The 20718-nt window shown below is 50.4% G+C and overlaps 1 protein-coding gene across 1 annotated transcript in view; it reads right to left on the reverse strand.

Moving 5' to 3' along the window:
- Window positions 1-16059, reverse strand: part of arfgef2 (ADP-ribosylation factor guanine nucleotide-exchange factor 2 (brefeldin A-inhibited)) — a 48707-nt gene extending 32648 nt beyond the window's left edge. Inside the window, exons 1-11 of the mRNA XM_072459765.1 lie at window positions 15966-16059; window positions 8233-8295; window positions 6805-6896; window positions 5987-6117; window positions 5674-5908; window positions 4416-4515; window positions 4153-4292; window positions 3936-4044; window positions 2968-3139; window positions 974-1085; window positions 1-20 (exon numbers count right to left, since the gene is read on the reverse strand). The exon at window positions 1-20 is cut by the window's left edge and continues 186 nt beyond it. Coding sequence (XP_072315866.1) covers window positions 1-20; window positions 974-1085; window positions 2968-3139; window positions 3936-4044; window positions 4153-4292; window positions 4416-4515; window positions 5674-5908; window positions 5987-6117; window positions 6805-6896; window positions 8233-8295; window positions 15966-16044 — 1253 coding nt within the window. The 5' untranslated portion in view covers window positions 16045-16059. The remainder of the gene's footprint in view (window positions 21-973; window positions 1086-2967; window positions 3140-3935; window positions 4045-4152; window positions 4293-4415; window positions 4516-5673; window positions 5909-5986; window positions 6118-6804; window positions 6897-8232; window positions 8296-15965) is intronic.
- Window positions 16060-20718: the final 4659 nt, after the last annotated feature.

The following is a 20718-nucleotide window of genomic DNA, read 5'->3' on the forward strand; positions in this document are numbered from 1 at the left end:
AGGAACTCGCCAACCTGAGTCTGAGAGAGAGAGGAGGCGCGTGAGAAACCCATGACCCAGGAGAAGAAAGGAGGAGGAACCCATGAACCAGGAGAAGAAAGGAGGAGGAACCCATGACCCAGGAGAAGAAAGGAGGAGGAACCCATGACCCAGGAGAAGAAAGGAGGAGGAACCCATGACCCAGGAGAAGAAAGGAGGAGGAACCCATGACCCAGGAGAAGAAAGGAAGAGGAACCCATGACCCAGGAGAAGAAAGGAAGAGGAAGCCATGACCCAGGAGAAGAAAGGAGGAGGAACCCATGACCCAGGAGAAGAAAGGAAGAGGAACCCATGACCCTTGAGAAGAAAGGAAGAGGAACTCATGACCCAGGAGCAGAAAGGAAGAGGAACTCATGACCCAGGAGCAGAAGAGAAGACTTGTTTTTAGTTCAAATGGGGAGTAAAGACATTCCAGATGGAAGTCATTCTGTACTTGACTTTGGACGACATAAACCCAAGAAAAGGACTTTTTGCAACTTTTCAAGTCAACGACATCTGTGAATCAGTGCAAGTCTTTTGGCCCTCAGAGGCCTCAGAGCCAAGGAAAACGCAGATCAGCTCTTCTTCAGCCAGACATGTCAGAGCCAGAGCTTCAGACCGAGTGGCCCCTGAGCTGAACCTGGGCGTGGGCCCTGAGCTGAACCTGGGGGCTCCATCCATGCAGTGGCCCCTGAGCTGAACCTGGGGGCTCCATCCATGCAGTGGCCCCTGAGCTGAACCTGGGGGCTCCCTCCTTGCAGTGGCCCCTGAGCTGAACTCTGGAGGATCTGAGCTTTAACAAGCAGCAGACTATCGTTTGTGTGGTTTAAATATGGCTCAAGTGTTTGTGGTTATTGAGGTTCTTGGAGAACCCTAAACTCCAGCTCCAACACAAACACTCAGAGCAGGGGGCGGGGACAGGGGGTAGGTGAACAGATCTGTGAGTCTTCCTCACCGTGTCGAGGCGATCCTCCTGATGCAGAAACTGAGCGATCTCCTCCTCCGTGGAGCCCAACATGCCCTGGTCCTGCAGGTACTGAACGCCTCGCTTTGGCTTCTTATTGAACCTGCACAGACCAGGCTCAGGTCACACTCGGGTCACACTCAAACCAGGCTCAGGTCACACTCGGGTCACACTCAAACCAGGCTCAGGTCACACTCGGGTCACACTCAAACCAGGCTCGGGTCACACTCGGGTCACGCTCAGGTCACACTCGGGTCACGCTCAGGTCACGCTCGGGTCACGCTCGGGTCACACTCAGACCAGGCTGAGGTCACGCTCGGGTCACACTCAGACCAGGCTGAGGTCACGCTCGGGTCACACTCGGGTCACACTCAGACCAGGCTGGGGTCACACTCGGGTCACACTCGGGTCACGCTCGGGTCACGCTCGGGTCACGCTCGGGTCACACTCAGACCAGGCTGAGGTCACACTCGGGTCACACTCAGACCAGGCTGAGGTCACGCTGAGGTCACATTCGGGTCACGCTCGGGTCACACTCAGACCAGGCTGAGGTCACGCTGAGGTCACATTCGGGTCACACTCGGGTCACACTCAGACCAGGCTGGGGTCACACTCGGGTCACGCTCGGGTCACGCTCGGGTCACGCTCGGGTCACACTCAGACCAGGCTGAGGTCACACTCGGGTCACACTCAGACCAGGCTGAGGTCACGCTGAGGTCACATTCGGGTCACGCTCGGGTCACACTCAGACCAGGCTGAGGTCACGCTGAGGTCACATTCGGGTCACACTCGGGTCACACTCAGACCAGGCTGAGGTCACACTCGGGTCACACTCAGACCAGGCTGAGGTCACATTCGGGTCACACTCGGGTCACACTCAGACCAGGCTGAGGTCACACTCGGGTCACACTCAGACCAGGCTGAGGTCACGCTGAGGTCACATTCGGGTCACACTCGGGTCACACTCAGACCAGGCTGAGGTCACATTCGGGTCACACTCGGGTCACACTCAGACCAGGCTGAGGTCACACTCGGGTCACACTCAGACCAGGCTGAGGTCACATTCGGGTCACACTCGGGTCACACTCGCGTCACACTCAGACCAGGCTGAGGTCACACTCGGGTCACACTCAGACCAGGCTGAGGTCACACTCGGGTCACACTCAGACCAGGCTGAGGTCACATTCGGGTCACACTCGGGTCACACTCAGACCAGGCTGAGGTCACACTCGGGTCACACTCAGACCAGGCTGAGGTCACATTCGGGTCACACTCGGGTCACACTCAGACCAGGCTGAGGTCAGGCTGAGGTCACATTCGGGTCACACTCGGGTCACACTCAGACCAGGCTGAGGTCACGCTGAGGTCACATTCGGGTCACACTCGGGTCACACTCAGACCAGGCTGAGGTCACACTCGGGTCACACTCAGACCAGGCTGAGGTCACGCTGAGGTCACATTCGGGTCACACTCGGGTCACACTCAGACCAGGCTGAGGTCACATTCGGGTCACACTCGGGTCACACTCAGACCAGGCTGAGGTCAGGCTGAGGTCACATTCGGGTCACACTCGGGTCACACTCAGACCAGGCTGAGGTCACACTCGGGTCACACTCAGACCAGGCTGAGGTCACGCTGAGGTCACATTCGGGTCACACTCGGGTCACACTCAGACCAGGCTGAGGTCACACTCGGGTCACACTCAGACCAGGCTGAGGTCACATTCGGGTCACACTCGGGTCACACTCAGACCAGGCTGAGGTCACACTCGGGTCACACTCAGACCAGGCTGAGGTCACACTCGGGTCACACTCAGACCAGGCTGAGGTCACACTCGGGTCACACTCAGACCAGGCTGAGGTCACGCTGAGGTCACACTTGGGTCACACTCGGGTCAGGTCACACTCCCCTAATTTCCCCAACTTCCCTAATTGATGCAAATGGGTGACAGCGCCGGCGAGCTTTAAGCCCCGCCTTAAACTCACAGGTCGATGCCGTGCTCGATGATCTCCTTCTGCTGTTTGATGACCTCGTACTGCTCTGGATGGTCGGCCTGAGCGGTGCTGGAGGAGACGGTGGAGTCTAAAGAGCCAGTACTGTCTCTGCGGCCGGACGACTTGACCTCAGCAGACTCTGGCTCACACGAGTGCTCCTGACCTGCAGAGAGAGGAAACTTTGAGGACTTCTAGATGCAGAAGTCAGAGTTCTGGGATCAGGAAAAGCGAGGTTCTGGACGCACAGATTCATCCTGGTCCTGCTCAGTGTTGTCACAAGACCAACATTTCTAACATGATTTCATCTGAAACCATCTGAACCCTGATGAAGAAAACTAGATGATATGGACTTCAAATCACAGTTAAATTTTAATTTAGTTTTAGTCTTTTGTCTGAAACGATTGTAAGTTTTAGTCAAACACTTATTTTTGGTTTTACTCTAGTTTTAGTTGTCGGTGTAATCCCTCGTTCGTCCAGGAGGGGTCCATAGTGGAAAAAGTTTGGTTCAGATTCGGTTGCTCTATCAGCACGTCAGACACTGGAGTTCAGGACCACAGAGCGTCGTGCAGCTTCATCTTAAAGACAAAAAGCACTGGATCAAAGACAGAGAGAAGATTCTGAGCAGGACAAAAGATGAAGAGTAGCAGACTCGGGAGCAGACTCGGGAGCAGGCTCGGGGGCAGGCTCGGGGGCAGACTCAAGAGCAGGCTCGGGAGCAGAGGAGCAGACTCGGGGGGCAGAGGAGCAGACTCGGGGGCAGAGGAGCAGACTCGGGGGCAGAGGAGCAGACTCGGGGGCAGAGGAGCAGACTCGGGGGGCAGAGGAGCAGACTCGGGGGCAGAGGAGCAGACTCGGGGGGCAGAGGAGCAGACTCGGGGGCAGAGGAGCAGACTCGGGGGGCAGAGGAGCAGACTCGGGGGGCAGAGGAGCAGACTCGGGGGGCAGAGGAGCAGACTCACCCAGGTTGGCCTGCAGGTTTGGGTTGATGTACATGTCTTTGCTCCACTCCACCTCACACTTCAGGATGGACACCAGACACTCCAGGCCCTTCTTCCTCAGACTCAGCTCCTGTGGACGACTCAGTCACTACATGTTCTCACACGGAAGAGGAGGAGTTAGGGGAGGAGTTAGGGGAGGAGTTTGGCTGGTGTATCAGACGGCGTTTGGCCTTTTTACCTGCAGCGGCGTTATCCCGAGCTCCTGACCGCTCCGGCCCTGAGCGATCTTGGAAAGGTCGTTCACGAGTCGCTCAAAGATGTTTGCAGCGTTCAGGTCACAGTCGTAGTTCACATAGATGTCCACCACACACTGAGCATCTACAACAACAGCAGCAAACACACAAGAGGAATGACGGAGGAATGACGGAGGAATGACGGAGGGCAGAGTTCTGCAGCGGTCAAGCGCATAAACCCTCTTCAAACGGTCAGCTGTAGTTTTACCTGCACAGATGCGAGTGAGCGTCTGGATCACCATCCACTTGTGCTCGAACGAACTCGTCGACGTCTCCAAGATCGTCAAGAAAATCTCCCGAAAAAACACCTGAAAAAACAGCAGTTAGTCCAGTTCTAGTCCTGGTTCTTGTCCAGTTCTAGTCCTGGTTCTGGTTCTAGTCCTGGTTCTAGTCCTGGTTCTAGTCCTGGTTCTGGTTCTAGTCCTGGTTCTAGTCTTGGTTCTAGTCTTGGTTCTAGTCTTGGTTCTAGTCTTGGTTCTAGTCCTGGTTCTAGTCCTGGTTCTAGTCCTGGTTCTAGTCCAGTTCTAGTCCTGGTTCTAGTCCTGGTTCTAGTCCTGGTTCTAGTCCTGGTTCTAGTCCAGGTTCTAGTCCAGGTTCTAGTCCAGTTCTAGTCCAGTTCTAGTCCAGTTCTAGTCCTGGTTCTAGTCCAGTTCTAGTCCAGTTCTAGTCCAGTTCTAGTCCAGTTCTAGTCCAGTTCTAGTCCAGTTCTAGTCCTGGTTCTAGTCCTGGTTCTAGTCCTGGTTCTAGTCCTGGTTCTAGTCCTGGTTCTAGTCCAGGTTCTAGTCCTGGTTCTAGTCCAGTTCTAGTCCAGTTCTAGTCCAGTTCTAGTCCAGTTCTAGTCCTGGTTCTAGTCCAGTTCTAGTCCAGTTCTAGTCCAGTTCTAGTCCAGTTCTAGTCCAGTTCTAGTCCTGGTTCTAGTCTGGTTCTAGTCCAGGTTCTAGTCCAGTTCTAGTCCAGTTCTAGTCCAGTTCTAGTCCTGGTTCTAGTCCTGGTTCTAGTCCAGTTCTAGTCCAGTTCTAGTCCAGTTCTAGTCCTGGTTCTAGTCCTGGTTCTAGTCCTGGTTCTAGTCCAGTTCTAGTCCAGTTCTAGTCCAGTTCTAGTCCTGGTTCTAGTCCAGGTTCTAGTCCTGGTTATAGTCCAGGTTCTAGTCCAGTTCTAGTCCAGTTCTAGTCCAGTTCTAGTCCTGGTTCTAGTCCTGGTTCTAGTCCTGGTTCTAGTCCAGTTCTAGTCCTGGTTCTAGTCCAGTTCTAGTCCAGTTCTAGTCCAGTTCTAGTCCTGGTTCTAGTCCAGTTCTAGTCCAGTTCTAGTCCTGGTTCTAGTCCAGTTCTAGTCCAGTTCTAGTCCAGTTCTAGTCCTGGTTCTAGTCCAGTTCTAGTCCAGTTCTAGTCCTGGTTCTAGTCCAGTTCTAGTCCAGTTCTAGTCCAGTTCTAGTCCAGTTCTAGTCCAGTTCTAGTCCTGGTCCACACCTCGATCTGCATCTTCAGGTGAACTTTGAAGTGGGACAGCAGTGTGAGGAAGATGGCGAGTGACAACTCAAAGACCTCGGGCACAGACGACACTCCGTTCTTGGACAGAGCCACGCACAGATACTGTTTTATGGCCGTCACAAACATCTCGTGGGTCCTGAAGACGGGACCTGCCGCCTGCAGCACCGACAGGAGCAGCTGCAGGGACACGATCTTAGAACGCAGCTCGTGGGACCTGAGAAGGACACAGGGACAGGGTGGGTGGTGGTCTGGCACACAAAGCAGAGGAGACTTCCAGACTGAGGTCACTCACTTTGGATCAGGAGGTCCGTCTGCCAGAGGCTTCATGGACAGTTTACACAGAGAGCGGAACACGAGGAACGCGTCTTTCTGCAGAACGTGAGAGAACCGAGTGGTGCCGAGGGTCTGGAGACAGTCCGAGTCCTGAAAGAGAAGACATCAGTGTAAAAAGAGCACTCAGCAGAAGGTCTCGCACTCAGAAGGTCTCGCACTCACCAGAAGGTCTCGCACTCACCAGAAGGTCTCGCACTCACCAGAAGGTCTCGCACTCACCAGAAGGTCTCGCACTCACCAGAAGGTCTCGCACTCACCAGAAGGTCTCGCAATCACCAGAAGGTCTCGCAATCACCAGAAGGTCTCACACTCACCAGAAGGTCTCACACTCAGAAGGTCTCACACTCACCAGAAGGTCTCACACTCACCAGAAGGTCTCGCAATCACCAGAAGGTCTCGCAATCACCAGAAGGTCTCACACTCACCAGAAGGTCTCACACTCACCAGAAGGTCTCACACTCACCAGAAGGTCTCACACTCACCAGAAGGTCTCACACTCACCAGAAGGTCTCGCAATCACCAGAAGGTCTCGCAATCACCAGAAGGTCTCACACTCACCAGAAGGTCTCACACTCACCAGAAGGTCTCACACTCACCAGAAGGTCTCACACTCAGAAGGTCTCACACTCACCAGAAGGTCTCACACTCACCAGAAGGTCTCACACTCAGAAGGTCTCACACTCAGAAGGTCTCACACTCACCAGAAGGTCTCACACTCACCAGAAGGTCTCACACTCACCAGAAGGTCTCACACTCACCAGAAGGTCTCACACTCACCAGAAGGTCGGTGGATGACACAAAGGAACGCTCCTCGATGAAACCGTTCTGTTCAAATCTGAGCCTCGGAGGAGGAGGAGCCTGAGTCTGATCTGAGAGAGAAACGAGTTAGCGTTAGAGTTAGCCTTAGAGTTAGCCTTAGAGTTAGCCTTAGAGTTAGCCTTAGAGTTAGCCTTAGAGTTAGCGTTAGAGTTAGCGTTAGTGTTAGCGTTAGCGTTAGCGTTAGCGTTAGAGTTAGCGTTAGAGTTAGCGTTAGAGTTAGAGTTAGCGTTAGAGTTAGCGTTAGTGTTAGCGTTAGTGTTAGCGTTAGTGTTAGCGTTAGAGTTAGCGTTAGAGTTAGCGTTAGAGTTAGCGTTAGAGTTAGCGTTAGAGTTAGCGTTAGAGTTAGCGTTAGAGTTAGCGTTAGAGTTAGCTACAAAGACTAAAACACACATGAAAAGTGCTCTTTTAACAAAAACAGTGGCATTAGTAAAAATCAAAATGTCAAAAACAAATGGCGCAATAAAGTGAACATTAACCACAATAAAAATGTTCGAACAAGCATTTAAGAAACTACACCTGTGTGTGTGTGTCTGCATGTGTGTGTGTCTGTGTGTGCGTGCGTGCGTGCGTGCGTGTGTTCAGACTCACCTGTGTGTGTGGGAGTGTGTGTGTGTGGGAGTGTGTGTGTGTGTTCAGACTCACCTGTGTGTGTGTGTGGGAGTGTGTGTGTGTGTGTTCAGACTCACCTGTGTGTGTGGGAGTGTGTGTGTGTGGGAGTGTGTGTGTTCAGACTCACCTGTGTGTGTGGGAGTGTGTGTGTGTGTGTGTGTGCGTGTGTTCAGACTCACCTGTGTGTGTGGGAGTGTGTGTGTGTGGGAGTGTGTGTGTGTGTTCAGACTCACCTGTGTGTGTGTGTGGGAGTGTGTGTGTGTGTGTTCAGACTCACCTGTGTGTGTGGGAGTGTGTGTGTGTGGGAGTGTGTGTGTTCAGACTCACCTGTGTGTGTGGGAGTGTGTGTGTGTGGGAGTATGTGTGTGTGTGTGTGTGTGTGTGTGTGTGTGTGTTCAGACTCACCTGTGTGTGTGTGTGGGAGTGTGTGTGTGTGTGTGTTCAGACTCACCTGTGTGTGTGGGAGTGTGTGTGTGTGTGTGTGTGTGTTCAGACTCACCTGTGTGTGTGGGAGTATGTGTGTGTGTGTGTGTGTGTGTTCAGACTCACCTGTGTGTGTGGGAGTGTGTGTGTGTGTGTGTTCAGACTCACCTGTGTGTGTTGGAGTGTGTGTGTGTGTGTGTGTGTGTTCAGACTCACCTGTGTGTGTGGGAGTATGTGTGTGTGTGTGTGTGTGTGTTCAGACTCACCTGTGTGTGTGGGAGTGTGTGTGTGTGTGTGTTCAGACTCACCTGTGTGTGTTGGAGTGTGTGTGTGTGTGTGTGTGTTCAGACTCACCTGTGTGTGTTGGAGTGTGTGTGTTCTCTTCATGTTCCACTGTTTCATCTTCAAACACAGAGTCTGACAAACAGAAGAACAGAAATGTATTATCAGTTACATATGTAACTACGGTTCTATGACTCCCGGATGACCGCCAGAGGGCGGGGCTGAAGCACTGAATGTTCTCGTCGCACATGTGCAGTTCGAGTAGTTATACCAGACGAGTCACACCTGTGACCCTGGCGGTGACCCTGGCTGTGACCCTGGATGACGCCCCGGAGGTGATATATTCCCCCGTCGTCCATCGCTCCGTTCTCAGAATCTTCTTGCGAAACCGCAAGGATTCGGAGTTCATAGAACCGTAGTTACATATTTAACTTTCGTTCTATTTCATCCCTACTGACCGCCCTACTGATTGCCGGTTGCAATGAGCGCGGGACAACACCTTGGCCAGAAACGTTGGATTCGGCCATAAGTTGACACCAGAGTCTTCCCAGACAGCCATTTAATGTCCTCCTGTGCCAAGGGTTCAAACGGAGGTTGTCAGAGGGAATCTAAAACAACTGACAAGTCCCATATTGGAGCACGTGGAGCGACGGAGGGCCGCGACCTACGAGCTCCCCGTAAAAAAAGTGAAACCAAGTTATGACTCCTCACAGTACGATTGTTGACCAAACCATGATGACAAGATATGGCAGCAACATATACTTTCAGGGTCGACCATCATCAAAGAGAGATTGGAAAAACTCCAGGATAAGAGGCACCGAACAGGACACCGGGCCCTCACCGTGGGCAGAACACCACTGGGAAAACGGCTTCCACCTGTTCTCATACTGCTGACCAGTGGAGGCGTTTGTTTAACCGCATCGGCGAGGCCAGTTAGCTGTGGCTCGGACCCGCCAACGGCCAAACCCACAGCCGGAGGCATTGAGGGTTCGGATTCCAAATCTGACCCCCCAACTGAGACGGTAGATCTCTCCTGGCCGGAAGGGGCCATGGAGGGCTGCAACACAGACTGTACAGCAACGGAAACCACGGCTGTGCCGGGCAGCACGGGGCTATCAGCAATAGCCTGTGACCCTCTTTGAGGACCCTCTGTAGAACCCTCTGTAGAACCCTCTTGGAGAATCCTGTTGGAAAACCCTCTGTAAGGTCGGCCAAATCAGTGGAAGAGGAGGAAACGCGTACAGAAGGCCCTTGGGCCATGCGCGTGCCAGCCTGGCCTAAAGAGTCCGGCGCCCTTGCGAGGGAGAACCATAGCGGGCAGTGGGTTGACTCTTCTGAGGCGCAGTCCACTTGCGCCTGACCAAAAAGGCCCCAAATCATGTGCACCACCTCAGGGTGGAGGGACTACTCTCCCGGAAGGGGTTGCTGCCGTGAAAGAAAGTCTGCCACGGAATTGCTGTCTCCGGGCAGATACACAGCTCAGTGTGGACAGACGAGGCACAGCCCATCTCAACCTCGAGGAGCCGATCTGACACCTCCTGATGGTTGATGTGATAATGTCACATTCATGCGCATATAACAGATGTAAATAGTGTTTATTTTACCATTATTATTATTAGTATTATTTTGTCTTACGCTGTTTTAATTTTGGGTCAAAAAACCCAGCAGTTTCGGCCGCGTGCCGCGGCTCTGTAGACACTCCCTTTAATTTGATTTTATCTTTATTTTTCACCTCCATTCCTTATTAAGAAATGAGGTTTTGTTTATAAGAGTTCTTCTAATAATAATAATAACTTTTATTTATATAGTGCTTTTCAGTGACCCAAAGACGCTGAACATAATAAAAAAAGGGGGTGTATTTACAGACAGGGGGGACAACACGTACAGAACACATTAATATACAGATAAAATGAACAAGACAGAAGAAGTAGAGAGAAAAAGATGGGGATGTAACAGGGGGTAGAAGAGTAGGCAATGGGGTAGAGGAGGCTAGGGGTAGGGGAGGTCATAGGCTTGGGTGAAGAGGTCATGTTTTTAGGCGGGATTTGAATGTTGTGAGTGAGGGAGAGTGGGACGGGGGGGAGGGAGTTCCAGAGTCGGGGTGCTGTTCGGGAGAATGCTCTGTCGCCAAAAGTTTTGAGTCGGGATGTTGGTGCAGTCAGGGTGAGAGAGGAGGAGGATCGGAGAGCTCGGGTGGGGCGGTGGGGGATGAGGAGGTCAGACAGGTAGGGGGGGGCAAGGTGGTGAAGAGCTTTGAAGGTGAGGAGGAGTATTTTAAAGTTTATGCGCTGCTTGATGGGGAGAGAGTGGAGAGAGCGGAGAACGGGAGTGATGTGTTCACGGGACCGGGTGTGGGTGAGGAGGAGGGTGTGGGTGAGGAGGCAAGTGTGGGTGAGGAGGGTGTGGGTGAGGAGGCGGGTGTGGGTGAGGAGGCGGGTGTGGGTGAGGAGGCGGGTGTGGGTGAGGAGGCGGGTGTGGGTGAGGAGGCGGGTGTGGGTGAGGAGGCGGGCAGCGGAGTTTTGGACCATTTGGAGTCTATGGAGGGAATGGGAGGAGATGCCAGTGAGGAGGGAGTTGCAGTAGTGGAGGCGGGAGGAGATGAAGGCATGGATGAGGGATTCAGCAGCGGGGAGGGTGAGGCAGTGTCGGATTTTGGCGATGAGGTGGAGGTGGAAGTATGAGGTCTTGACGATGTGGCTGACATGGGGAGTGAAGGAGAGGGTGGGGTCCATGATGACACCGAGATTGCGTACCAGGGTAGAGGGGGTGATGGTCGAGGTGTCGATGCTGAGTGAAAAGGGACCAGTTTTATTGAGAGTGGATTTGGTGCCAATGAGGAGGAGCTCTGTTTTGTCACTGTTCAGTTTGAGGAAGTTGAGAGTGAGCCATGATTTTATTGTAGAGATGCAGGTTTGGATGGGGCTGAGGGGAGGGTTTTGGGTGGATTTGGTGGTGAGGTACATCTGGGTGTCGTCAGCGTAGCAGTGAAAGTCCAGGTTGAGTTGGCGGAGGATGTGACCAAGGGGGAAGATGTAGCAGATGAAGAGGAGGGGGCCGAGGACTGAGCCCTGGGGGACCCCCTGCGTTACTGGGGAGAGGGTGGATGAGTGACCGGAGAGGGAAATGAACTCTTGCCTGTTGGTGAGGTAGGATGTGAGCCAGTCAAGTGCAGTGCCCTTCTATTAAGAGTGTTTTTTAAACTTCCTATAAGTTATCTGTCCCTTTCCTCTGTATCTACCTGCGTTGCAACAACGAAATTTCCCCATGTGTGGACAATAAAGGAATATCTTATCTTAAACTGTGGAGGTGTTGTCCGACCGAACCAGAATGTTTCCCTCTCATGTTTGGCAGGAAATGCCTGAGAGCCAAATGAACAGCACTTCTAGAATATTGATGTGATCCAAGCGATCCCTCTGAGACCACATCCCTTGGACCATCCTGTGGGGCAGGAATCGGTGGTAACCACCTCCCTGCGACACATCACCAAGCCCATGGGGACCCCTCTCGCCAAGTACTTCCTGTCCCTCCATGGGGCCAGTGCACGCAAGCACTGCCACGTCACCCGAAGCATTCTCCTTCGGTGCTGTGTGGCGTCCAGGTGGAAACTGTTCAGCCACCGCTGCAGAGGACGCAATGACAGGAGGCCGAGAAACTCGATGAAAGGGTGCCGTTGGCCTGCAAAGGCGCAAGGGCTGCTTTCACAGATCGTGTGAACACTCTTGGGGAAAGGGAGGGTCCGAATGGGAGCACCCGGAATTGCCAATGGCTGCCTAGATAGGCAAACCTGAGAAACTATCGATGTTGAGGTGCAATGGGCACATGGAAGTAGGCATCTCCGAGATCTACAGACGTGAACCACTCCCTGTCTGTGAGTCACTGCAGAACCTCTCCTGTGGTGAGCATGTGGAATGGCAACACCTTCAGGAAATGGTTGAGTCCCCTGAGGTCCAAAATGGGACGAAAACCCCATGTCTTTTAGGGCAGGAATAAATACGTGGAGTAGTAGCCTCCGGGTTGCAACAGAGGATCTACTGCCTCGATGGAACCCTTGGCCAGGAGGACGGATAGCTCCTGGGTCAATGCTTGAGCTTTTGCCGGGTCGCTGATCATCGTCATCTTGACCCGGCCTGACATATGTGGCCGGTGTCGGAATTGCAGTCGATACCCAAGGGTAAGACGCATGAGCAGCCCAGTAGCTGAGCTGCTGGGGAAATATCTGACGGCCGAGCTGAATGTTTCAATTTTGTCACTGTCAGCGTCTGTGACCGTCTGTGACCGTCTGTCAGCGTCTGTGACCGTCTGTCAGCGTCTGTGACCGTCTGTCAGCGTCTGTCAGCGTCTGTGACCGTCTGTCAGCGTCTGTGACCGTCTGTCAGCGTCTGTGACCGTCTGTCAGCGTCTGTGACCGTCTGTGACCGTCTGTCAGCGTCTGTGACCGTCTGTCAGCGTCTGTGACCGTCTGTCAGCGTCTGTCAGCGTCTGTCAGCGTCTGTGACCGTCTGTGACCGTCTGTCAGCGTCTGTGACCGTCTGTCAGCGTCTGTGACCGTCTGTCAGCGTCTGTCAGCGTCTGTGACCGTCTGTCAGCGTCTGTGACCGTCTGTCAGCGTCTGTCAGCGTCTGTGACCGTCTGTCAGCGTCTGTGACCGTCTGTCAGCGTCTGTGACCGTCTGTCAGCGTCTGTGACCGTCTGTCAGCGTCTGTGACCGTCTGTCAGCGTCTGTAGCGTCTGTCAGCGTCTGTCAGCGTCTGTCAGCGTCTGTGACCGTCTGTCAGCGTCTGTCAGCGTCTGTGACCGTCTGTCAGCGTCTGTGACCGTCTGTCAGCGTCTGTGACCGTCTGTGACCGTCTGTCAGCGTCTGTCAGCGTCTGTGACCGTCTGTCAGCGTCTGTGACCGTCTGTCAGCGTCTGTCAGTGTCTGTCAGCGTCTGTGACCGTCTGTCAGCGTCTGTGACCGTCTGTCAGCGTCTGTGACCGTCTGTCAGCGTCTGTGACCGTCTGTCAGCGTCTGTGACCGTCTGTCAGCGTCTGTGACCGTCTGTCAGCGTCTGTGACCGTCTGTCAGCGTCTGTGACCGTCTGTCAGCGTCTGTCAGCGTCTGTGACCGTCTGTCAGCGTCTGTCAGCGTCTGTGACCGTCTGTCAGCGTCTGTGACCGTCTGTCAGCGTCTGTGACCGTCTGTCAGCGTCTGTGACCGTCTGTCAGCGTCTGTCAGCGTCTGTGACCGTCTGTCAGCGTCTGTGACTGTCTGTCAGCGTCTGTCAGCGTCTGTGACCGTCTGTCAGCGTCTGTGACCGTCTGTGACCGTCTGTGACCGTCTGTCAGCGTCTGTCAGCGTCTGTGACCGTCTGTCAGCGTCTGTGACCGTCTGTCAGCGTCTGTCAGCGTCTGTGACCGTCTGTGACCGTCTGTCAGCGTCTGTGACCGTCTGTCAGCGTCTGTGACCGTCTGTCAGCGTCTGTGACCGTCTGTCAGCGTCTGTCAGCGTCTGTGACCGTCTGTCAGCGTCTGTGACCGTCTGTCAGCGTCTGTGACTGTCTGTCAGCGTCTGTCAGCGTCTGTGACCGTCTGTCAGCGTCTGTGACCGTCTGTGACCGTCTGTGACCGTCTGTCAGCGTCTGTGACCGTCTGTCAGCGTCTGTCAGCGTCTGTCAGCGTCTGTCAGCGTCTGTGACCGTCTGTGACCGTCTGTCAGCGTCTGTGACCGTCTGTCAGCGTCTGTGACCGTCTGTGACCGTCTGTCAGCGTCTGTGACCGTCTGTCAGCGTCTGTGACCGTCTGTCAGCGTCTGTGACCGTCTGTCAGCGTCTGTGACCGTCTGTCAGCGTCTGTGACCGTCTGTCAGCGTCTGTGACCGTCTGTCAGCGTCTGTGACTGTCTGTCAGCGTCTGTCAGCGTCTGTGACCGTCTGTCAGCGTCTGTGACCGTCTGTGACCGTCTGTGACCGTCTGTGACCGTCTGTCAGCGTCTGTCAGCGTCTGTGACCGTCTGTCAGCGTCTGTGACCGTCTGTCAGCGTCTGTCAGCGTCTGTCAGCGTCTGTGACCGTCTGTGACCGTCTGTCAGCGTCTGTGACCGTCTGTCAGCGTCTGTGACCGTCTGTCAGCGTCTGTGACCGTCTGTCAGCGTCTGTGACCGTCTGTCAGCGTCTGTGACCGTCTGTCAGCGTCTGTGACCGTCTGTCAGCGTCTGTGACCGTCTGTGACCGTCTGTCAGCGTCTGTGACCGTCTGTCAGCGTCTGTGACCGTCTGTCAGCGTCTGTCAGCGTCTGTGACCTTCTGTCAGCGTCTGTGACCTTCTGTCAGCATCTGTGACCGTCTGTCAGCGTCTGTGACCGTCTGTCAGCGTCTGTGACCGTCTGTCAGCGTCTGTGACCGTCTGTGACCGTCTGTGACCGTCTGTCAGCGTCTGTGAGCGTCTGTGACCGTCTGTCAGCGTCTGTCAGCGTCTGTGACCGTCTGTGACCGTCTGTGACCGTCTGTGACCGCCTGTGACCGTCTGTGACCGTCTGTCAGCGTCTGTCAGCGTCTGTGACCGTCTGTCAGCGTCTGTGACCGTCTGTCAGCGTCTGTCAGCGTCTGTGACCGTCTGTCAGCGTCTGTGACCGTCTGTCAGCGTCTGTGACCGTCTGTCAGCGTCTGTCAGCGTCTGTCAGCGTCTGTCAGCGTCTGTGACCGTCTGTCAGCGTCTGTGCGTCATGTAGCATAGGTGTACCACATGCGACTTATACTCCAGTGCGACGTATATATGTCTTTTCTTCTCAATTATGCATTTTTTGGCTGGTGCGACTTATAGTCCAGAAAAAAACGGTATTTATTTAAAGTGCTAAACAAATTTAAAATAGATGATTTAATTATATATGATATTGGGGCTCTTAACGATGGTCCAACATCAAGATCAATGATCACCTGACAGACCCACTAACTCTGGACAGAGGGGTCAGACAGGGCAGTGCTTGGTCTCTCCTCCTGTTTGCTTTGTATTTTAACCATTGGCCCAGTTTATTAGACAATTAAAAACAATTCACTGTGTTACAATCGATGGGACGGAACATAAAATTGTCCACTGCAGATGAAGTCTTAATATATTTAACCAAAACAGACATTTCCAAACCCAAAGTGATAGATTTCCCTGAAGATATTTGTCCTATGTTCTTATACTGAGAGTCATGTGGTGCCTGAGGTTCCTGTACAGGTCTTATACTGAGAGTCATGTGGTGCCTGAGGTTCCTGTACAGGTCTTATACTGAGAGTCATGTGGTGCCTGAGGTTCCTGTACAGGTCTTATACTGAGAGTCATGTGGTGCCGGAGGTTCCTGTACAGGTCTTATACTGAGAGTCATGTGGTGCCTGGGGTTCCTGTACAGGTCTTATACTGAGAGTCATGTGGTGCCGGGGGTTCCTGTACAGGCCTTATACTGAGAGTCATGTGGTGCCTGAGGTTCCTGTACAGGTCTTATACTGAGAGTCACGTGGTGCCTGAGGTTCCTGTACAGGTCTTATACTGAGAGTCATGTGGTGCCTGAGGTTCCTGTACAGGTCTTATACTGAGAGTCATGTGGTGCCTGGGGTTCCTGTACAGGTCTTATACTGAGAGTCACGTGGTGCCTGAGGTTCCTGTACAGGTTTTGCTGCAGATGACAGACGCTTGAGTCTGACGGAGGAAGTTAAGAATCCCTGGGTCAAATCTGTTCTTACGACATGGAAGGAGCTGAACAGAGCGCTCAGGATACAGATTTTAAGCATTTTCACTTTTCTAACTCTGAAAACAACGTTGTAGCATTTTCAAGCATTTCAGACTTTTACCTGAGCTCTGGGCGTGCTCGTTTCCTCCATTTATCGACTGACCGTGTTCCTGCTCCCCGTTCACTGCTGGTGCCTCCATCGCTTGCTCCTGCTGGTGCTCCTGCTGGTGCTCCTGCTCAGCGTCTGCTTGGTTCTCTGTAGTGTCCACAGCGCTCCGGTCGCTCAGGTCCACAGCGCTCCGGTCGCTCAGGTCCACAGCGCTCCGGTCGCTCAGGTCCACAGCGCTCCGGTCGCTCAGGTCCACAGCGCTCCGGTCGCTCAGGTCCACAGCGCTCCGGTCGCTCAGGTCCACAGCGCTCCGGTCGCTCAGGTCCACAGCGCTGGCCTCAGGAGAAGGCGAGCTCTGAGGTTCTGGGGTGAGTGTTCGATCAGAGCGAGGAGACGCAGACCTCCTCTCTCCAGGTGAAGCGCTCTGAGGCAGACTTAAGCGCTCCTTCTCCTGCTCCTGAGCCTCCAGAGCCTGGAGGAAGAAGAGAAACCATTCAGGTGCTTCTTTTAAATACTAGATCATGTGCAATGGCTGAAGCCAGCATTCTTGCGTAAAAGTACTACATGTGTGCAAGTAGTACTACATGTGTGTAAGTAGTACTACATGTGTGCAAGTGTGTAAGTAGTACTACATGTGTGCAAGTAATAATACATGTGTGTTAGTAGTACTACATGTGTGTAAGTAGTACTACATGTGTGCAAGTAGTACTACATGTGTGTAAGTAGTACTACATGTGTGTAAGTAGTACTACATGTGTGCAAGTAGTACTACATGTGTGTAAGTAGTACTACATGTGTGCAAGTAGTACTACATGTGTGTAAGTAGTACTATATGTGTGTAAGTAGTACTACATGTGTGTAAGTAGTACTACATGTGTGCAAGTAGTACTACATGTGTGCAAGTAGTACTACATGTGTGTAAGTAGTACTACATGTGTGCAAGTAGTACTACATGTGTGTAAGTAGTACTACATGTGTGCAAGTAGTACTACATGTGTGTAAGTAGTACTACATGTGTGCAAGTAGTACTACATGTGTGCAAGTAGTACTACATGTGTGCAAGTAGTACTACATGTGTGCAAGTAGTACTACATGTGTGTAAGTAGTACTACATGTGTGTTAGTAGTACTACATGTGTGTAAGTAGTACTACATGTGTGTAAGTAGTACTACATGTGTGCAAGTGTGTAAGTAGTACTACATGTGTGTAAGTGTGTAAGTAGTACTACATGTGTGCAAGTAGTACTACATGTGTGTAAGTAGTACTACATGTGTGCAAGTGTGTAAGTAGTACTACATGTGTGTAAGTAGTACTACATGTGTGCAAGTAGTACTACATGTGTGTAAGTAGTACTACATGTGTGCAAGTAGTACTACATGTGTGCAAGTAGTACTACATGTGTGCAAGTAGTACTACATGTGTGTAAGTAGTACTACATGTGTGCAAGTAGTACTACATGTGTGTAAGTAGTACTATATGTGTGTAAGTAGTACTACATGTGTGCAAGTAGTTCTACATGTGTGCAAGTAGTACTACATGTGTGTAAGTAGTACTACATGTGTGCAAGTAGTACTACATGTGTGTAAGTAGTACTACATGTGTGCAAGTAGTACTACATGTGTGTAAGTAGTACTACATGTGTGTAAGTAGTACTACATGTGTGCAAGTAGTACTACATGTGTGTAAGTAGTACTACATGTGTGCAAGTAGTACTACATGTGTGCAAGTAGTACTACATGTGTGTAAGTAGTACTACATGTGTGTTAGTAGTACTACATGTGTGTAAGTAGTACTACATGTGTGCAAGTAGTACTACATGTGTGCAAGTAGTACTACATGTGTGTAAGTAGTACTACATGTGTGCAAGTGTGTAAGTAGTACTACATGTGTGCAAGTGTGTAAGTAGTACTACATGTGTGCAAGTAGTACTACATGTGTGCAAGTAGTACTACATGTGTGTAAGTAGTACTACATGTGTGCAAGTAGTACTACATGTGTGCAAGTAGTACTACATGTGTGTAAGTAGTACTTAATGTGTGCAAGTAGTACTACATGTGTGTAAGTAGTACTACATGTGTGCAAGTAGTACTACATGTGTGTAAGTAGTACTACATGTGTGCAAGTAGTACTACATGTGTGTAAGTAGTACTACATGTGTGTAAGTAGTACTACATGTGTGTAAGTAGTACTACATGTGTGTAAGTAGTACTACATGTGTGTAAGTAGTACTACATGTGTGCAAGTAGTACTACATGTGTGCAAGTAGTACTACATGTGTGTAAGTAGTACTACATGTGTGTAAGTAGTAAGTACTACATGTGTGCAAGTAGTACTACATGTGTGTAAGTGTGTAAGTAGTACTACATGTGTGCAAGTAGTACTACATGTGTGCAAGTAGTACTACATGTGTGCAAGTAGTACTACATGTGTGCAAGTAGTACTACATGTGTGCAAGTAGTACTACATGTGTGTAAGTAGTAAGTACTACATGTGTGCAAGTAGTAAGTACTACATGTGTGCAAGTAGTACTACATGTGTGTAAGTGTGTAAGTAGTACTAAATGTGTGTAAGTAGTACTACATGTGTGCAAGTGTGCAAGTAGTACTACATGTGTGCAAGTAGTACTACATGTGTGCAAGTAGTACTACATGTGTGCAAGTAGTACTACATGTGTGCAAGTAGTACTAAATGTGTGCAAGTAGTACTACATGTGTGCAAGTAGTACTACATGTGTGCAAGTAGTACTACATGTGTGCAAGTAGTACTACATGTGTGCAAGTAGTACTACATGTGTGTAAGTAGTACTACATGTGTGCAAGTAGTACTACATGTGTGTAAGTAGTACTACATGTGTGTAAGTAGTACTACATGTGTGCAAGTAGTACTACATGTGTGTAAGTAGTACTACATGTGTGCAAGTAGTACTACATGTGTGTAAGTAGTACTACATGTGTGCAAGTAGTACTACATGTGTGTAAGTAGTACTACATGTGTGTTAGTAGTACTACATGTGTGTAAGTAGTACTACATGTGTGTAAGTAGTACTACATGTGTGCAAGTAGTACTACATGTGTGCAAGGTGTAAGTAGTACTACATGTGTGTAAGTAGTACTACATGTGTGTAAGTAGTACTACATGTGTGCAAGTAGTACTACATGTGTGCAAGTAGTACTACATGTGTGCAAGTAGTACTACATGTGTGCAAGTAGTACTACATGTGTGCAAGTAGTACTACATGTGTGCAAGTAGTACTACATGTGTGTAAGTAGTACTACATGTGTGCAAGTAGTACTACATGTGTGTAAGTAGTACTACATGTGTGTAAGTAGTACTACATGTGTGCAAGTAGTACTACATGTGTGCAAGTAGTACTACATGTGTGTAAGTAGTACTACATGTGTGCAAGTAGTACTACATGTGTGTAAGTAGTACTACATGTGTGCAAGTAGTACTACATGTGTGTAAGTAGTACTACATGTGTGTAAGTAGTACTACATGTGTGCAAGTAGTACTACATGTGTGTAAGTAGTACTACATGTGTGTAAGTAGTACTACATGTGTGTAAGTAGTACTACATGTGTGCAAGTAGTACTACATGTGTGCAAGTAGTACTACATGTGTGCAAGTGTAAGTAGTACTACATGTGTGTAAGTAGTACTACATGTGTGCAAGTGTGTAAGTAGTACTACATGTGTGTAAGTGTGTAAGTAGTACTACATGTGTGCAAGTAGTACTACATGTGTGCAAGTAGTACTACATGTGTGTAAGTAGTACTACATGTGTGCAAGTAGTACTACATGTGTGCAAGTAGTACTACATGTGTGTAAGTAGTACTACATGTGTTCAAGTGTGTAAGTAGTACTACATGTGTGTAAGTGTGTAAGTAGTACTACATGTGTGTAAGTAGTACTACATGTGTGTAAGTAGTACTACATATGTGCAAGTAGTACTACATGTGTGCAAGTAGTACTACATGTGTGCAAGTAGTACTACATGTGTGCAAGTAGTACTACATGTGTGCAAGTAGTACTACATGTGTGTAAGTAGTAGTACATGTGTGTAAGTAGTAGTACATGTGTGTAAGTAGTACTACATGTGTGTAAGTAGTACTACATGTGTGCAAGTAGTACTACATGTGTGCAAGTAGTACTACATGTGTGCAAGTAGTACTACATGTGTGCAAGTAGTACTACATGTGTGTAAGTAGTACTACATGTGTGCAAGTAGTACTACATGTGTGTAAGTAGTACTACATGTGTGCAAGTAGTACTACATGTGTGTAAGTAGTACTACATGTGTGCAAGTAGTAAGTACTACATGTGTGCAAGTAGTACTACATGTGTGTAAGTGTGTAAGTAGTACTACATGTGTGTAAGTAGTACTACATGTGTGTAAGTAGTACTACATGTGTGCAAGTGTGCAAGTAGTACTACATGTGTGCAAGTAGTACTACATGTGTGCAAGTAGTACTACATGTGTGCAAGTAGTACTACATGTGTGTAAGTAGTACTACATGTGTGCAAGTAGTACTACATGTGTGTAAGTAGTACTACATGTGTGCAAGTAGTACTACATGTGTGTAAGTAGTACTACATGTGTGCAAGTAGTAAGTACTACATGTGTGCAAGTAGTACTACATGTGTGTAAGTGTGTAAGTAGTACTACATGTGTGTAAGTAGTACTACATGTGTGTAAGTAGTACTACATGTGTGCAAGTGTGCAAGTAGTACTACATGTGTGCAAGTAGTACTACATGTGTGCAAGT

This window comes from Eucyclogobius newberryi, unplaced genomic scaffold, assembly GCF_026437365.1.
Source record: "Eucyclogobius newberryi isolate DKJ021-1_F unplaced genomic scaffold, fEucNew1.0.hap1 SCAF_273, whole genome shotgun sequence".
In the NCBI taxonomy this organism is placed as follows: domain Eukaryota; kingdom Metazoa; phylum Chordata; class Actinopteri; order Gobiiformes; family Gobiidae; genus Eucyclogobius; species Eucyclogobius newberryi.